This window comes from Pantherophis guttatus, chromosome 12, assembly GCF_059756535.1.
Source record: "Pantherophis guttatus breed Tessera chromosome 12, ASM5975653v1, whole genome shotgun sequence".
NCBI classification, from domain to species: Eukaryota; Metazoa; Chordata; class Lepidosauria; order Squamata; family Colubridae; genus Pantherophis; species Pantherophis guttatus.
The window spans coordinates 22,145,641-22,164,085 of NC_142074.1; the positions used below are offsets into that span (position 1 = coordinate 22,145,641).

The 18,445-nt window shown below is 44.3% G+C and overlaps 1 protein-coding gene across 3 annotated transcripts in view; it reads left to right on the plus strand.

Moving 5' to 3' along the window:
- The window catches only part of NRK (Nik related kinase), a 110,273-nt gene that overhangs the window by 35,651 nt on the left and 56,177 nt on the right, over positions 1 to 18,445 (plus strand). For all 3 annotated transcript variants that reach the window (XM_087877714.1, XM_087877715.1, XM_087877716.1), the window contains exons 7-14: positions 387 to 517; positions 2,410 to 2,464; positions 4,964 to 5,042; positions 6,252 to 6,427; positions 7,848 to 7,920; positions 10,273 to 10,480; positions 14,323 to 14,484; positions 15,361 to 15,525. In XM_087877714.1, coding sequence (XP_087733840.1) covers positions 387 to 517; positions 2,410 to 2,464; positions 4,964 to 5,042; positions 6,252 to 6,427; positions 7,848 to 7,920; positions 10,273 to 10,480; positions 14,323 to 14,484; positions 15,361 to 15,525 — 1,049 coding nt within the window. The remainder of the gene's footprint in view (positions 1 to 386; positions 518 to 2,409; positions 2,465 to 4,963; positions 5,043 to 6,251; positions 6,428 to 7,847; positions 7,921 to 10,272; positions 10,481 to 14,322; positions 14,485 to 15,360; positions 15,526 to 18,445) is intronic.

Consider the following 18,445-nt stretch of genomic DNA (forward strand, 5'->3'; position numbering starts at 1 on the left):
TTACAGAATCAGTATTTTGCCCCCAACAATCTGGGTCTTCTTCTTCTTCTTCTTCTTCTTCTTCTTCTTCTTCTTCTTCTTCTTCTTCTTCTTCTTCTTCTTCTTCTTCTTCTTCTTCTTCTTCTTCTTCTTCCTCTTCCTCTTCCTCCTCTTCCCCTCCTCCTCCTCCTCCTCCTCCTCCTCCTCCTCCTCCTCCTCCTCCTCCTCCTCCTCCTCCTCCTCCTCCTCCTCCTCCTCCTCCTTCTTCTTCTTCTTCTTCTTCTTCTTCTTCTTCTTCTTCTTCTTCTTCTTCTCCTTCTTCTCCTTCTCCTTCTCCTTCTTTTCTTAAGCCACAGTTATCAAAGTTATTGCTTTGTGATCCCTCCCTTTCCCCCCCCTCTTTGCAGTTGATTTTGGGGTCAGCGCTCAGCTGGATCGGACGATTGGCAGGAGAAACACGTTTATTGGGACACCTTATTGGATGGCGCCTGAAGTCATTGCTTGTGATGAAAACCCAGAATCGACCTATGACTACAGAGTAAGTTTTCCCATTGAGGTCTATCCACTCCAAGTCAGTGGAAAGGAATCATACATTTGCTCCTTATTAGCAGTAAAAAAATAATAATTCCTCCAATTGAACTTTGCAATGGTATTAATCAGGGTATCCAACCTTGGCAACCTCAAGATATCTTTCTGTCTGTCTGTCCATCCATCCATATATTCAAATATCATCTATCCACCTATCATCTATCTATGCCTCCATCTATCCCTCCTTTTATTCATCTATTATCTATCCATTCATCCATCCATCTAAATAACTCTATGCCTCTATCATCTATTTTTGTCCATCTAGCCGTCCTTCTATGAATTTATCATCTATCTATCTATCTATCTATCTATCTATCTATCTATCTATCTATCTATTTATCTATCTCTAAGGGACTCAATGGCTCAGGGGCTAAGACTCTGAGCTTGTCGATTGAAAGGTCGGCAGTTCAGCGGTTCGAATCCCCAGTGCCACCTAATGGGGTGAGCTCCCGTGACTTGTCCCAGCTTCTGCCAACCTAACAGTTCGAAGGCAGGTAAAAAATGCAAGTAGAAAAATAGGGACCACCTTTGGTGGGAAGGGAACAGCGTTCCATGCACCTTCGGCGTTTAGTCATGCCGGCCACATGACCACGGAGACGTCTTCGGACAGCGTTGACTCTTCGGCTTTGAAACAGAGAGGAGCACCGCCCCCTAGAGTCCGGAATGACTAGCACATATGTGCGAGGGGAACCTTTACCGTTACCTTATCTATCTCTATCTATCATCAGCAGGAAAGTGGAAAGAAGGTTAAGTGCTTCTCACTTCCTAAATTTTCTTTTAAACCCAGACAGACACACATGGCTGAGCGTATTCTTATTTCCTCTTTTTTTTCCCTCAAAATGAACTGCTTGGTTTAGCACTGTCTTCGGTCATAAATATTGCCTTTTATTCTCTTTGAAATGCAGCCCTCCTGGACTTTCGAGCCAGTATCCTTTCTGTCTCACCTTCTATCCTTCATCTTGATTTCTGCCCTTTTCTTTCTTTCCTTCCTTCCTTCATCCTTGATCGATACCAGCTGCACTTTGCTCCAGTTTGAAGCTACGTATCCTTAAATGAGAGACTAGATCCAAGGATGCTTCAAAAGTGCTATTGAAAAACTGCACGAGTTCAGCCTTTCTCAACCACTCGTTAAAGGAGCCCTATCCAGTACTGGGTTGCTCCCGGTTTGGCCCAGTTCGGGCGAACCGGTAGTGGTGATGATGTGACGTCAGCGAACAAGTTCTCTTGAACTTGAAGATGTGTGGACTTCAGCTCCCAAAATTCCCCAGCCACCTATGCTGGGAGCAGGGCTGAAATGCTCTGAAGTCTGCTACCAGTTTGCTCCGCTACTAATTTGCTTCATACGTGCATGCGCGGTGCACGCCAAACATGTGCACATGCACAGTGCCTGCCAAATGTGTGCACAGGCACGGTGCATGCCAAACATGCGATTTTCATGCAGGTGCACCGCAGGCGCTACTGCACAGCACTGAAAAAGTATTAAGAACCCTTTTCTGAGTCTGCAAAGGTAAGTAGAACAGCGCGGAGCAGGGGGAAATAGCTGTGCCGCGCGATTTAGATTAAATCTAAATCGCGCGACACAGCTGATCGTCGGAAATACCACTTCGCCCGAACCGGTAGCATCTTTTTTACTACTGGTTCGGGCGAACCGGTCCAAACCAGTAGCATTTCACCTCTGGCTAAGAGTTGAAATCCACACAACTTCAAGTTGCCAAGGTTGAGCAACAATGAACTAAATTTAGTCTTCCTTAATCTGGTTCTCTACCTCCACATAATACACAAAGCCTTAAGCAAACCTGTTTGACTCTTGTTTTTCATTCATCAACAACTTTTGTTTTCCAGAGTGACTTGTGGTCCTTAGGTATCACCGCGATCGAAATGGCTGAAGGAGCTCCCCGTAAGTTGACTGCATCTTATTCTTTGTGGCTTGTGGGGTTATCTGGCAGCTTTTGACCCTGTGACCAACTGATTTTTCAACAGTGTCACAATTTCATGTTTGGGAGTGGTGCGGTGTCCTAGAGGTGGAGCTCTCCTCTCAGAATCAGGAGGCTGTAAGTTCGATCCTAGGTAGAGGCAGATATTTCTCTCTCTGGGCACAATGAGAATCTATCTGCTGAACAAAACTCCGCATTGGTGACAGGAAGAGCATCTGGCCAGTCAACACTCTGCTAGCTCCATTCAGTTGCCCAGACTCCACCCCGCAAGGGATTATGGGATCATTAAATGATGATGATGATGACGACCACAATTTCATGTTTGGTTTTGGTCCTCACATTATAAAAAAGCTGTAGAGACTCTGGAAAGAGTGCAGAGAAGAGCAACTAAGATGATTAGGGGCCTGGAGGCTAAAACATATGAAAAATGGTTACAGGAAGTGGGCATGGCTAGACTAGTGAAGAAAAAGAACTAGGGGTGACATGATAGCCATGTTCCAATATTTGAGGGGTTGTTATACAGAGGAGGGGGTCATCCTATTCTCCAAAGCCCCTGAGGGCAGGACAAGAAGCAACAGATGGAAACTAATCAAGGAGAGAAGCAACTTAGAACTAAGGGGAAATTTCCTGACCGCGAGAACAATCGATCAGTGGAATAACTGGACTTCAGAAGTTGTGAGTGCTCCAACACTGGAAGTTTTTAAAAAGTGATTAGACAAAACTTTGTCCAGAATGGTGTAGGGTCTCCTGTTTGAGAAGGGAGTTGGACTAAAAGACCTCCAAGGTCCCTTCCAACTCTGTTATTCTGTATTTTCTACACATCAAATGCGTCCGACAGCTAACTCTGCTCTTGTTAAAAAGGAAAAAAAAAATGGAACCGCTACTTGGTATGTGTCCAATTCTGACCCGCTTTTGAAGTCATTGTGTGGCTTCCACACCACAAAAATCTCCTTCTGCACTCCCCCCCCCCAATGCTGGGTCGCAGCTGCAAGAATTGTGGGTTTTTTGTGTCAGACGATACAGGCTAGTATGGAAATAACGAGGCGTTAGCAGCTGGAGGGGATCGTGAAAATTAGCAAGGCCTTTGTCTTACTAGAAGTAATAAGTGCAAGAAAGGTAGAGAAAGACGCTTCTCACATTCATAGTTGTCTTTCTTGTGGTTGTCAGAGCAAGCGAAGAACTTTCCTAGCTAGATTGGCTGAGTGGGAATTATGAGTTGTGGTATCAGCCCATTGCAAGGCTGAGTTTGGTTTTCACACTCCTTATCATCCAAGGCCAGTTGAGACATGGAACTGGATGAGTCACGTGTTGTCTGTCCAATCAAAGGAACACTATCCATGGGGAGAAGAACCTTCTGAAGATGTTCATTGGTGGACATCTGTTGTGGTCTGCCAGCAGCCTGCGGAGCTGGCAGCAGAGTTGGACAGTGAGGAGGCTGGGGAAGGCTTGGACGAGGGCTCTGCATCTCAGAGATGGGGCCAGGGTCATCTGGGAGTTATGCGCAGACTCCAGAGCCTCCAGAGTCAGACATCAGAGAGGCAGAGGAACAGGAGGAGCCTGTCCCTAGAGCTGCCAGAAGGCAAGAACAGTTAAAACAAAAGGGACAACTTGGGAGTAAGGCCTGGAGATGATTGGCCCCTCCCATAAGGCTTAAAAGAGGAGCAAAGGCACGTGGGCCCTTTGCAGGAAAGCAACGTTGTTAATTCTGTTCCCAGTCGGCGTCTCTATTTGATTCTGGACTCCGTGTGGCTTTGCCAAGAAGGTTTTTGGCAGCGTGTCAAGGGAGATAAAGGTTGGTGATTATCCCGAAGGACTTCTCCCGAAGGACTTTTTGCAACTAATTGGGACTCAGCTGTGAATGAACGTAATTCACAGCTGTTGCAATAAAAGAGGTTTTTGGGACTACTCATGTGTTTTAATGACTCAGTAAGCCTAGGTCACAACAGAAACAACCAATAACATCTCTTTCCTTTTGTTCTGACCTAAGCTTCCCTAAAAAGCATGAAGCAGAGCCTTGATCCTGGCAAAACCCCTTTTATTTACACGACTGTGAATTCCTTTCATTCGCAGTCAGCAAGGCCGGGCAAACAGTCTTTCAGAGGAATATTTATCAACACGAACCTTATCTTGCTTGGCAAGCTGCCAGATAACTAGTTTCCAAACGCAGTACAAGGCAAAACTTGGCACAGAGTCTCTTAGAGTCACGAACAGAACTTTCCACTCTTGAAACGACCAAACGAACTAATTGTTTGCTGCAAAAGCCCACTTCCCGTTTGCTCCTCTTTTGTTTCCTATGGGAGGGGCCAATCAGTTTCAGATGAAGCTTCCAGATTGGTTTTTAGTATTTCACGATGCAGAATTAGAGAATGTAAGCAACAGTGATGGGCAGTGGGGATGTAAAACCGCTTAAAGTATATATTTTTTTTGTTTGTGTGGATGTGTGTTTTTTTTTTTTATTGTAGCGTTGTGTGACATGCATCCGATGAGAGCCCTCTTTCTGATTCCACGGAACCCTTCTCCGAAACTGAAGTCTAGGAAATGGTAACGCATCGATTTCAATTAGAATGAATGTGTAGTTGTCTCTTGTTAGGGTGGAAGGCAGGGGTGGGATTCTGCCGGTTCAGACCGGTTCAGGCGAACCGGTAGGTCCAATGATCAACTGGGAGTGAACTGGTTTCCCTCCGACAATCAGCTGGGCCCATCCCCCGTGCACTTTACTTACCTTTATCTTCACAGCTGATAATTGTGACAGAGAGGATTGCTGTGCCTCAGCTGTTTTAATTCCCTAGCACTAATGCGGAAGATGATTTTTCGTTGCACTGTGCATGCGCACACACTGCGCAAAGTGCGCAATCACCGAACTGGTTGTTAAAACAGGAAGGATCCCACCACTGGTGGAAGGTCTTTATGGGTTCCCAACAGTTGCCATCTCATCACGTCCTTCAGACTGAAGTCCAGGTGCTGTCTTGAGTGTGGTTGGTTTTTTTGCAGACGTTTCATCACCCAACTAGGGAACATCATCAGTGTTAGAAGGGTGTGAAGTTTGCTCTCTGTTTATATATCTATATATCTGACAGGCTTGCCATGTCAGTGTTGGCGGAAGTGATGTTTCCCTCTTCATAGTACTGATGATGTTATCTACCCATGTTTTCCCGAAAATAAGACCCTGTCTTATATTTTTTTGAACCCCGAAATAAGCGCTTGGCCTTATTTTCAGGGAGGTCTTATTATTTTGGGGTGCGTGGAGCAAGATGGGACTCCTCTTGCCGTCTTATCTGATTTTTAGCTCTGCTTTGAAATATTTATTTTCGGGAGGAGGCTTATTTTAGCACATTTTAGCACATGCGCTTAAAAGCCCGATTGGGCTTATTATCACGGGATGTCTTATTTTAGGGGAAACACAGTAGCTAGGTAATGAAACATCTGCAAGAAAATTTTGATAAATAAATAAATTAAAACAACCAAGCTCAGAGAGCACCAAGGACCCCACAACTAAAAGGCTTAGAATTAGCCCACCAAAGAGGAAGAAAGTCAAAGTAAGCAAGCCATGGTTAGTTTGTTCATCCATAAGACTGATTCTGGTTAGTTTAACAAGGCACCATAAAAAGCAAAATCTTGGCTTAGTAGGACATGGGTTACCAAATATTTTGCTGGCATTGTAGAAGAAAGAAAGGATGACCAAAGTTCTCCATCAAGTTAAATTGTTTGTGTCATTTTTCCCCGATTTCTTTTCTTTTCTTTTTTTTTTAGGTCAAAAAAGTTTCTCAACTTTGTCGACAGTTGCTTGGTCAAAAATTACACACATCGCCCTGTGACGGAGACTCTGCTCAAACATTCCTTCATCAGGGACATGCAAAACGAACGCCAAGTACGCATCTTGCTAAAAGATCACTTAGATAGGACCAGAAAGAAAAAGGGAGAAAAAGGTGATTTCTACATTCTTGCCATTATTGACTTTAAAAAGTTGTTTGCATGGAAGGGTAAAGTTTGAAAATCAGTTTGTACCTCAAGTAATGACGAATGAAAGCCTGTCGTAGATTGAGAGTAAAGGAAGGCTCAAAGAAGTTGACCATGACCCAAACTCCACCTCTTTGTTGCCTGCTTGTGACCGACATAAAAAGGGGGTGAGATTTTGAACGTAGGAATTCAGTTAAAATGACTTTTTCATCTCTTCTTGGTGATCCTTTTGCCATAAATGGTTAATCTTTGTGTGGACTCAACTCCCAAGATGCCCAGCTGGCATGCTTCAAGATGAATTGGCTTCAATTCCCAGAATTCCCCAAATGGCAACCTTTAAGATGTGACAGACAGATAATAGATAGAAGATAGGTAGATGGATGATAGATAGATAGATAGATAGATAGATAGATAGATAGATAGATAGATAGATAGATAGATAGATAAAGATGGAGAGATGGAGAGATGTGTGTGTGAGAGAGAGAGAGAGATGGAAGACAGATGGATGATAGAGGATAGATTAGAGATAGATAGATAGATGGATAGATGAGAGAGAGAGAAAGAGATGGAAGACAGATGGAAGATAGATATAGAGGATAGATTAGAGAGAGAGAGATATGGATAGATGGATAGATGTGAGAGAGAGAGAGAGAGAAAGAGATGGAAGACAGATAGATGATAGATATAAAGGCTAGATTAGAGAGAGAGAGAGAAAGAGATGGAAGACAGATGGATGATAGATATAGAGAATAGATTAGAGAGAAAGAGACAGATGGATAGATGAAAGAGAGAGAGAGATGGAAGACAGATGGATGATAGATATAGATGATAGATTTAGAGAAAAATTAGAGAGAGAGAGAGATGGGTAGATGAGAGAGAGAGAGAGATATGGAAGACAGATGGATGATAGATATAGAGGATAGATTAGAGAGAGAGAGAGATGGATAGATAGATGAGAGAGAGAGAGAGAGAAAGAGATGGAAGACAGATGGGTGATAGATATAGAGGATAGATTAGAGAGAGAGAGAGATGGATAGATGGATAGATGAGAGAGAGAGAGAAAGAGATGGAAGACAGATGGATGATAGATATAGAGGATAGATTAGAGAGAAAGAGAGAGATGGATAGATGAAAGAGAGAGAGACATGGTAGACAGATGGATGACAGATATAGAGGATAGATTTAGAGGATAGATTAGAGAGAGACAACAGACAGACAGACAGAGCAATGTGATAGCTCAATTCCTTTCCTCCATGGGCACTCCCCCCTCCTTCCATAAACACATACACACCCAAACATATGGAACAGATTTTCTGTACCATGCCTGGAACAATAATGCTTCTTTTGTAGAACTTTGCCTCCCATCCTTCTTCTTCTTCTTTTTTTTAGATGAAACAGAATATGAGTACAGCGGAAGTGAGGAAGAAGGGGACGAGTTGAACGAAGACGAAGGAGAACCAAGGTCTGATATTGGATTGGCAGGTCAAATTGGAACAGTTCCGGGATGGTCTCCTAAGGGCCCAACATCTCCCCATCCCGTTGAAGTCCACACAGGTCTTAAAGTTGCCGAGGTTGGACCATCCCAGCTATAGAGGCCACGGGGCAGGTGTCTTCTAAGTTAAGCCTGTTACCTTCACAGTTATTAGAAGAGGCTAACTCGGGTTGAAATCAGGGGTGGGCTGCTGGGGGTTCACAGGGGGAGAACTTCTAGCTAAGTTTGGAGAACCCCCAAATCCCACTCCTGGCTGGCCCTGCCCATCCCACCTCACCTCGCCCCGCCCCTCCCAGAAGTCCCCACGCGGCCCGTTTTGGATGTAGGTAAGTGCAGGGGGTGTGTGGAGGCTCGGGGAGGGTGAAAAACGAGCATATTGGAAGTTTGGGAAGGCCGGAAACGGGCCATTTCTGGCCTCCAGAAGGCCTCTGGAGCCTGGGGAGGCTGTTTTCGCCCTCCCAGAGGCTCGAGGAAAGCCTCTGGAGCCTGGGGAGGGCCAAAACGGCCACCCTGCCGTGGTGCAGGAGGCTGACTAGGGCACACCCACCAGGGCCACGCCCACGCAGCAACCAGGCAAAGAACCCCTTGCTAAAATTTTTGAAGCCCAGCCCCGGTTGAAATCCGTGTCAGTTTATCCTAAGCGGAGTGACGGTTTTCTGTAGGATCCGATTTGCAAAAAAAAACAAAAAACCGCGCTGAAGATGACAGCCTGGGTAGATCAGAGAGCCCTAGCCACAAATTGTGTCCTTGCAAGAAAAGGTGGGGAAATAAATATTGTAGGCCACCGTCTGCGTGGGTTGGATGCGAAAAGGAAGGAGCCAGTTGTGCCTAATAAGGAGCCACGGATCCCAAGCGCTGTTCATCTTTTTTTTTTCTTTCTTTCTTTTTTTTTTTTTAAACAAAGCAAAATAAAAATTGTGCCTGGCCCCTTACTTCAACTGCTGAGGGTTTTTTTTGTTTGTTTTTTTAGGAAATTCAGCTTCACCAGGGATTCTTTTTTTTTTTCCCCTAGGGCTTTTATGTCCTCTCCTCCACTCCCCCCACCCTCCAAGCCCCTCCCCAACCACCCAGAACCTTAGCAGATGGGTTTCCATACAAATTCCAAAAAATATAGCTGAATCCTTCTTTTGTTCCCCTTCCAGTGTTTTTGCTGTTGAATGCAAAGTGTGAACAGATGCTAAAATTGGTTTGGGGAAGGCAGCGGTGAAGTGAGGTCTCTGGCGAACGGATAATCAGCTTTAGGATGCTGGGATTCGGAAAAGTTGCTAAAACACAGGCCCGGCTGGGAGCTGAACCAGAAATGTTCTTCAGAAGGGTTTTTTTTTCTCTCTCTTTTTCTTTTTTTCTTTTTTTTTGGCATGTTCCAATGCTGCAAGTTTTTTTGGCATTTGCTGAGCTATCTTAATACTAAAATTAGTCAAACAGATTATCCTTCCTTCCTTCCTTCCTTCCTTCCTTCCTTCCTTCCTTCCTTCTTTCTTTTTCCCTTCCTTCCTTCCTTCCTTTCATTTGTTCTTTCTTTCTTTCCTTCCTTCCTGCCTTCTTTCTTTCTTTCCTTCTTTCTTTTTCCCTTCCTTCCTTCCTTCCTATTTTTTTCTCTCTTTTTTCTTTCTCTCTCTCTCCTTTTTCCTCTTTTTCCTCTTCTTTCTCTCTCTCTCTTACTCTTTCTTTCTCTCTCCCTCTTTTTCTACTTTTACTCTCCTTTCTCTTTCTCTCTCTCTCTTTCTTTTTCTATTCCTTTCTCTTTCCGCCTTTCTTTTTCTCATTTCTCTCTCTCCCACTATCTCTCCCTCCCTCTTTTCTCTTTTCCTTTCTCTCTCTCCTTTTCTCTCTCTCCACCTCTCTCTCTCTCTTTTCTCTTTTCCTGTCTCTCTCTCCTTTTCTCTCTCTCCACCTCTCTCTCCCTCTTTTCTCTTTTCCTGTCTCTCTCTCTCTCTCCTTTTCTCTCTCTCCCTCTTTTCTCTTTTCCTGTCTCTCTCTCTCTCCTTTCCTCTCTCTCCCCCTCTCTCTCCCTCTTTTCTCTTTTCCTATCTCTCTCTCTCCCTCTCTCCTTTTCTCTCTCTCTCTCTCTTTCTCCTTCACTCTCTTTCTCCTTCTGTCTCTCTTTCTCCTTCTCTCTCCCTCCCTCTCTCCCTCCCTCTGCCCCCTCTGATATAGTTGATTTGTACATATGGCAAAAGGGGGCTCTGAAAAGAAAGAAAGTGCCAATAAAGGAGACTATTTGTAGCTCAGGGTTGAAAAACGAGGGTTCCTTGGTGCTCTCTGAGTTTGGTGGTTCTTCTCTCTCTCTCATTTTGCACCCATGTTTGTTTTTAAATGAAGCTCCATTGTGAATCTGCCGGGGGAATCCACCCTGCGCCGAGAGTTCCTCCGACTTCAGCAGGAGAACAAATCCCGTTCGGATCCCCCCTGCTTGCAGCCCCTCCAACACCAGCAACAGAAACACCAGGAAAACTACAAAAGGCAGCTTTTGGAAGAGAGGCAGAAGCGCATCGTGGAGCAAAAACTGCAGAGGAAGAAGCTGGAAGATGTAGGAACTGGGTTTGATTTTGGGAGAAAGGGTGCTGTGATTGGGTTCCATTAGATTTGGCTGGCCTCATCCTGTCGCTTTGCTTGTTTTCTTTTTATAGAATAGAAATAGGATAGGATAGGATAGGATAGGGATAGGGATAGGGATAGGGATAGGATAGGGATAGGATAGGATAGGATAGGATAGGATAGGATAGGATAGGATAGGATAGGATAGGATAGGATAGGATAGGGACAGGACAGGACAGGACAAGGATAAAGTAGAGTAGAATATAGAGTATAGAATATAGAATATAGAATATAGAATATAGAATATAGAATATAGAATATAGAATATAGAATATAGAATATAGAATATAGAAGGGACCTCAGAGGTCTTCTACTCTAACCCCCTGTTCAAGCAGGAGACTTTATACCATTCCAGACAAGTGGCTCCCCAAACTCTACTTAAAAGCTTCTAGTGATGGAGCATTCACAACTTCTGGAGGCAAGTTGTTCCACTGATTCATTGTCCTAACTGTCAGGAAATTTCTTCTTAGTTCTCGGTTGCTTCTCTCCTTGATGAGTTCCCATCCATCGTTTCTTGTCCCGCCTTCAGATGCTTTGGAGAATAGCGTGACCCCGTCTTTTTTGTGGTAGCCCCTCAGATACTGGAACACTGCTATCATGTCACCCCTGGTCCTTCTTTTTGCTAGACTAGCCCTACCCAATTCCTGCAACCGTTCTTTAGTCACCAAGCTCCTAATCAAGAGGGCATGAGCTTGCTACTTCTGCCAGTCTTTTCAGTTGAGATTTTGGAGAGCAGGTTGGGTACGCTCACGAAACTAACGCCTTCTTTGCAAATGGCGGTTCAGTAGATGTGACTCAACTGCCAATGCTTGTTAATTTGCAAAGTCAACTTTTAGTATCTTTTCTAACTCCCTGCAATATTCTCTACCCCTGGTCTTTTGGGGGGGGAAGTTGCACCTTCAAGCCAAGGACTGACCTGCAAACATCCGTCTTGCTTTATTTTCTAAGAGTGCCTTGGGGTACTTCGGTGGGGCCCAGAAGCGATCCTGGGGTGTGGGGAGCAGATGCTGGAGGCCAAGGCTTTAAATTGTAGTTACCAACTTGGCCTTCAAGAGAGGTAGCGTTATGGCCTGGTTTAGGCATCAAGCTAGGAACTGAGATTTCATGAATTCCCAGTTTCACCTTGAGCACAAAGGAAGCTGGGTGACCTTGGACCAGTCCCTCTCTCTCTCAGATCTAGCAAGGAGGCAACGGCAAACCATGTCTGAAGAAAGCTTGCCAAGAAATCTACAGGGACTTGTCCAGGAGTCAACATGGACGTGAAAGCACAAAAACACAAAAGCGTCTTGGCCTTTCATGATCTGTTCTGAAGAATCTGGAAGGCCCTCCTTCTTCAATGCCAGAACATCTGCTCTTGTAGATGAAAAGAGCACTTTGGACTTCTTTAGACTGTTTTGCCAAGGGAGACATTGCCTTGCAGACCAACGGTTAAACAATGATCAATAAAGGAGCAACTAAAAAGAGCTTCACAGTCCCCACTCTTGAAAATAAATTTAGAAAAGCATGGAATAAGCCGTGATAGGATCCCAGAGTTTTGCAGATTTTCATCTGCTTTGACTTTATCTGATTGGCACAGGTAGAGATGATAGATAGATGAAAGAGGGGAGCAGGAGGTTGAGAGAGAGAGAGAGAGAGAGAGAGATGGTAGATAGATAGATAGACAAACAGACAGACAGACAGGGATAGATAGATAGATAGATAGATAGATAGATAGATAGATAGATAGATAGATAGATAGATGATAGATAGATAATGGATGGATGGATGGATAGATAGATAGATGATGGATGGATGGATGGATGGATGGATGGATAGATGATGGATGGATGGATGGATAGATAGATAGATAGATAGATAGATAGATGGATAAGAATCGAGGAACTCTATTAAGTTGAGCCATTAGGAAACAATTCTAGCAATACTTGAGTATCAGAATGCCTGCTCTATTTAAAATCAACAATATTCAGAATTTTTCCATGTTTTTTTTTTTTATTATTTCCTCTCTCACACGCACACACCACTTTTGGAATGGATTCCCTCTTGAGCAGGAGATTTAGCTTCCATCTGTTCCTCGTTTCAGTACCGGCCAGATCTAGTTTACTTTCAACCACATGAGAACTAACGTTCACAGTCAGAGTGCAAGGGTGCAATTGGACGAAGGATAACAGAGTTGGAAGGGACCTTGGAGGTCTTCTAGCCCAACCCCCTTCTCAAGCAAGGGTTGAATGTCTTCAAACATTTGGCGTATGGTCTTCATTTCCTCTCGTTGTGTTAGAAAAATCATGCTGGAACAGAAATAGACAGCTAGAACGATTCAAGTGATGGTGCAGTTATCTTAATATACTACTGTTGTTCCTCCATTGCTAAGTCGTGCCCGATTCTATGTCAGCACATAGAAAGGTATAATTTGGGATTTACCATATTTCCCTGAAAATAAGCCCTCCCCAAAAATATTTAAAGGCATGCGCAGCCAGTCTCCGCCATTTCCTCTGGTTAGGGTTAGGGAGACAGAACTGGAAATCTAGGTAAGATGGCAAGAGGAGCCCCGTCTTGCTCCAGGCGCCCCAAAATAATAAGAACTCCCCGAAAATAAGGCCAAGTGCTTATTTCACGGTTCAGAAAAATATAAGACAGGGTCTTATTTTCGGGGAAACATGGTAGTTACCTTGAGGAAAAGGAGATGTACAAAGAGCCCAGTGTAAAGTTTATGCTCAGTATGGAGAGGGAGGGAGGGAGAGGGAGAGGGAAGGACAGAGGGAGAGGGACTGAGGGAGAGGGAGAGGGAGAGGGAGAGGGAGAGGGAGAGGGAGGGAGAGGGAAAGTGGGAGGGAGAAGGAGGGAGAGGAAAAGGGAAAGGGAGGGAGAGGGAGGGAGAGAGGGAGGGAAAGATATATATATATATGTGTGTGTGTGTGTGTGTGTGTGTGTGTAGGTCTTTAGTTATTCGGGTTTTCTCCCGCGTAAAATTGGAAGTACGAGAGAAAACCCGAATAACCAAAGACCTAAATACAAATACCCGCGAAAACCTCAGAAAACATATATATATATTCTTCTCTTATCGTAGGCCCTTTATGTGTATTTCTCCTCAGCCGTGTATTTTCCTACGTAAACCAAGATTTTCAAAATGCAGCCATAGCTCAGTGAAATCACATCCACTAGTTCTAGGCTTTATCAGACAGCCAACAAGCAGTTTGCTGCCTTTTGGGAGACTAATATAGATCTATTTTGGACTAATTAGTCCTCATCAGTTAGCCACACCCTCATCACATGTTTCCTCCCCGTAGAGATTTTGAAAATCTTGGTTTACATAGGAAAATACCCAGCTGTGGAGAAATACACATAAAGGGCCTACGATAAGAAAATAAAATAAATACTTGACCTCTATGGGGAGGAAACATGTGATGAGGGTGTGGCTAACTGATGAGGACTAATTAGTCTGAAATAGATCTATATTAGTCTCCCAAAAGGCAGCAAACTGCTTGTTGGCTGTCTGATAAAGCCTAGAACTAGTGGATGTGATTTCACTGAGCTATGGCTGCAATTGAAAATCTTGGTTTACGTAGGAAAATACCCGGCTGAGGAGAAATACATACATATACATATATATGGGAGGAAAAAAACCACGTTTCTCAGGGAGCTTCTACCGTGCTTAGAATCCGAGAATGTCTGAACGACGTTGCACCACGCGACCTACGAGCGATTCATTTACTCCTTGTATGAGATGCCCCCGAATAATGAAATGAAATGAAATGTCATTTCTTGGCCTGTGTTCAGCATCAGAAAAAGGAAGAGCTTCGGAAACATCTGGACCCTGAAAGGAGACACCCAGAGAGCAAGGGGGCTCCGGGCCATGTGCAGAAGGATAAAAGCAACCGAGAGAAGCCGGAGGAGGCGTGGTGCAAAGGGGATGCAGTCCAACACGCAGGAATGCAACAGGTGTGGTTGTAGTTGGACAGAGGAGACATCTTTGGGGTATATTTTTTTCATCCAATCAGAATAGAACTGGAAGGGACCTTGGAGGTCTTCTAGTCCCACCCACTGCTCAAGCAGGAGATCTATTCCATTTCAGATAAGTGACTGTCCAGTCTCTTCTTAAAAGCCTCCAGTGATGAAGCACCCACAATTTCTGGTGGCAAACAGTTCCACTGGTTAATTGTCCTCACTGTTAGGAAGTTTCTCCTTATTTCTAAGTTGAATCTCTCCTTGATCAGTTTCCATCCATTGTTCTTTGTCTGGCCTTGAGGTGCCTTGGAAAATAGCTTGACCCCTTCCTCTCTGTGGCAGCCCCTCAAATATTGGAAGACTGCTATCCTGTCTCCCCTGGTCCTTCTCTTCACTAGACTAGCCAGGCCCAGTTCCTGCAACCGTTCATCGTATGTTTTAGTCTCCAGTCCCCTCATCATCCCGGTTGCTCTTCTCTGCACTCTTTCTAGAGTCTCCACATCTTTTTTATAGTGTGGTGACCAAAACTGGATGCAGTACTCTAGGTGTGGCCTTACTAAGGCTTTATAGAGTGGTATTAATACCTCCCTTGATCTTAATTGTATCCCTCTGTTAATGCAATTTAGGATTGCATTGGCATTTTTGGCTGCCGCCACACACAGCTGGCTCATATTTAATTATGTTGTACACTAAGACTCCAAGATCCCTCTCCCAATGTCCCTCTCACATTCCACAGTGTCACCTGTGATTTCAGATGTCTAAGTTGGCCTCTGCTGTTGCTGATTCTCAAATGGAAGATAGAGTTGTTCTAAGCTAACTCCACCGATCTTTTGATTACAAGGGCATTCTTGTTTCCTTTCCCCCTTCTAGAGGAAAGCAGACGAAGCAACTCAGGGGAAGAAATTTCACCGAACCCTTCCCAAAGATCAGACACAACTCCTTTCTCTCCAACACGACCACAAGCAGAAGAACAAGGAGATTCCTAAGATCCTTAATCTTCCACAGGGCCCTTCGTCAAACTGCTTGAGCAAAGAGGTAATGTGATGATCCCAGGGCATGGCACAAAGGCAAGACAGCCAGAGAATAAGTAATGTTTCCCTTTGTTAGCTCTAACTTTGCCCTCGACGTCCCTTTTACTCTTCGGTCTGGAGAAAAACTCACCCACAAATCTGTAACAGCCTTTGGCTGAAAATACTTCAGTCCAAGCGCTATAAACAGAAAACTTCAAAATATAAATCCAATAAGCCAAGATAAAGTGATTAACCTGGCAGGGCAAGCAAGATAAGGAGTTCCAGAATTGAAGCAGCACTCTCCTTTAAACTCCATCCCCAGGTGTGCCTTGTGAAGGGAATCAGGGCCCTTCCCTCTCTCGTAAGCCACACAACCCCCGTTGCTCTCTTCTCTGTTCTTCCCCGCGTGCCCTAGGATGAGGAGGGGGTGGGCCTTGGTCTTCATCTGAACCTCCTCTCCCTTGTTCTACCTCTCCCCTGCTCTGTCCAGCCTGTCTTTGCCCTTCCCCAGTTTCCTCCACAGCCAACGGAGCCACTCTCCCGCTCTCTCTCAGCTGTTCGTCTTCCCCCTCAGATTCGGACTCCGATGGGGGGCATGACAGGTAAAGCCCAGCTTACTAAACACCAGTCCTTGTCTATGTTGGATTTGGCCAGTTGCCAGCTAAAAACGGTTTTTAATTTAAAAAACAACAACCAAGCAGGCTTTAGAAGGGGGGGGGAGAAGCAAATAATTGGTGTTTCGGGGGGGCTCTCCAAGCTTGGTTGTTTCTTGTAAAATCTCACATGGTTGGGAAGCATTTCTTTCCATCTCCAGCCTTGGAAATAGATAGATTGTTGTTTTGGGCTGAATAGAAGCCTAATTGAGGAATTTATTTATTTCTTTGGTAAGAATGCTTTCGAAAAGGAAAGAGAACGCTAAGAAAAGACTCATTCATCACTGAGTTAAAAACAGCCCGCAGAGACATTTTCCAAAATCACAAGACCATCTCTAGAGGTAACAAGGCAAACCGAAGAATAACAATCTTCTGAGGACATCCAGAAGAGTTTGAAGAGAAGGGGGTGGAATTATAAATCTTAAGATTGAGCTTGATTCTCCAAAAAAAAAAAAAAAGAGGAAAACTCATATGCAGTGATGGCGTTTTCTCCTTCTCTTCCCTAAGAGCAGGGGTCTCCAAATTTGGCAACTTTAAGACTTCAAGAGGCAACTGGAGTTTCTGTTTTTTTTCTTTTGAGGACGTTTCGCTTCTCATCCAAGAAGCTTCTTCAGCTCTGACAGGATAGTGGGGAGTGGAAGGATTTATATTCCTTGCAGACAGCTGGTCATTTGCATCCTTTTAGAGGGTCGTTGAGGACACTTGGAGGATTAGCTGCGTCCTCAGGGTCACCTGAGTAGCGCTCCTGGTTCCTGTAGTCTGCAATTTTTCCCTCCTGAAATCCATTCTTCATCCCAAATTGAATTGTTGTTCTTGGATGAGAAGCGAAACGTCTTCAAAAGAAAAAACCAAGGAGGTCCAGTTGCCTCCAGAACAAGCACCTTTGGGACAACCATGACCTGGATGACGGAGAATCTCTACAGATCAGTTTCATGTTTGTTCCACCAAAAACTATTCTTTAATAACAGCTTTTGGACATGTATGGAGGTTGAGTCCATAAGCTTCAGAGGACTTCTGTGAACCTGGGACCTTGAATGCTCCATCTTAACATCTTTGAATCCTTAAGTCCCTTTCTTCTTCTTCTGGTGGTCTCTGTACCTATCCATCTCACCAGTGCCAGAGCATATGAGCTGGAATACAGGTGGTCCTTGACTTACAACAGCTCGTTTAATGACCATTCAAATTTACAACGGTGCTGGAAAAAAATTGACTTAGGATCGTTTTTCAGACTCACGACCATTTTCGCAGCATCCCCATGGTGCCCGTGAACAAAATTTGGACACCTGGCCATTGGTTCGTATTTATGACGGTTGCGGGTGTCTTGGGGTTCCCTTTTGTGACCTTCCGAAGAGCAAAGTCCACGGGGAAGCCAAATTCACTTTACAACGGTGCAACTAATTTAACGACCATGATTCCTTTAACACAAAGGAAAAGCAAGAAAATGGGCCAAAACTCACTTCATCCGTTTCTCACTGAGCAACAGAAATTTGGGGTTCAGTTGTAGTCATACATTGAGGATTACCTAAATAAATTCCTTGGAGAATTCTATTCTGTTCTGTTCTGTTCTGTTCTACTCTACTCTGTTCTAATTCTACTCTACTCTACTCTACTCTATTCTAATTCTACTCTACTCTACTCTACTCTACTCTACTCTACTCTATTCTATTCAGGATTTAAGGAGAAGTAGTGCTCTTCCTGGTTTTGAGAAGGTAGACCATAAAAAGTTCTCTTTTATCACTTCCACATTCTGTTTTTTTTTCCCCAAAAGGAAGAGTGAGACCACAGATGCCAAAAGGGGGAAGAAACGCATTGCGAAAAGTCAGTTCCGATATCCATTTGCATCTCTGGCTTGTATTCCACGAGTGACCTCTTTGTAGAGGGAATACAACGCATTGTAAAACACAGCGCAGGCCATTCTGGTTAAATTTTAATCCAGATGTATTTATTGCGGAGTTTTGACATTAGCAGCTGGAGGCAGCGAGTTTCTGTAGGAAGTGTGGCGCAGTCACTGGGCACAAACCGGGTGTGACAGGTTCCTCTGGACACTGACGCTTCTCTGCCTTGTGTTTTTAATTTGTATACACACACACAGAGAGAGAGAGAGGGGGGGGGTACAGGTAGTCCTTGATTTATGACCATAATTGAGCCTCAAATTTCTGTTGTTAAGACTTCCAAAAAGACCTCCCTTCCAACTCTATTGTTCTGTATTCTGTAATAATATATGGGGTTTCCCCCAAATGAACCCTAACATCAGGGGTGAAATTCCAGAATTTCCGGTAGGCCCACCCTGGA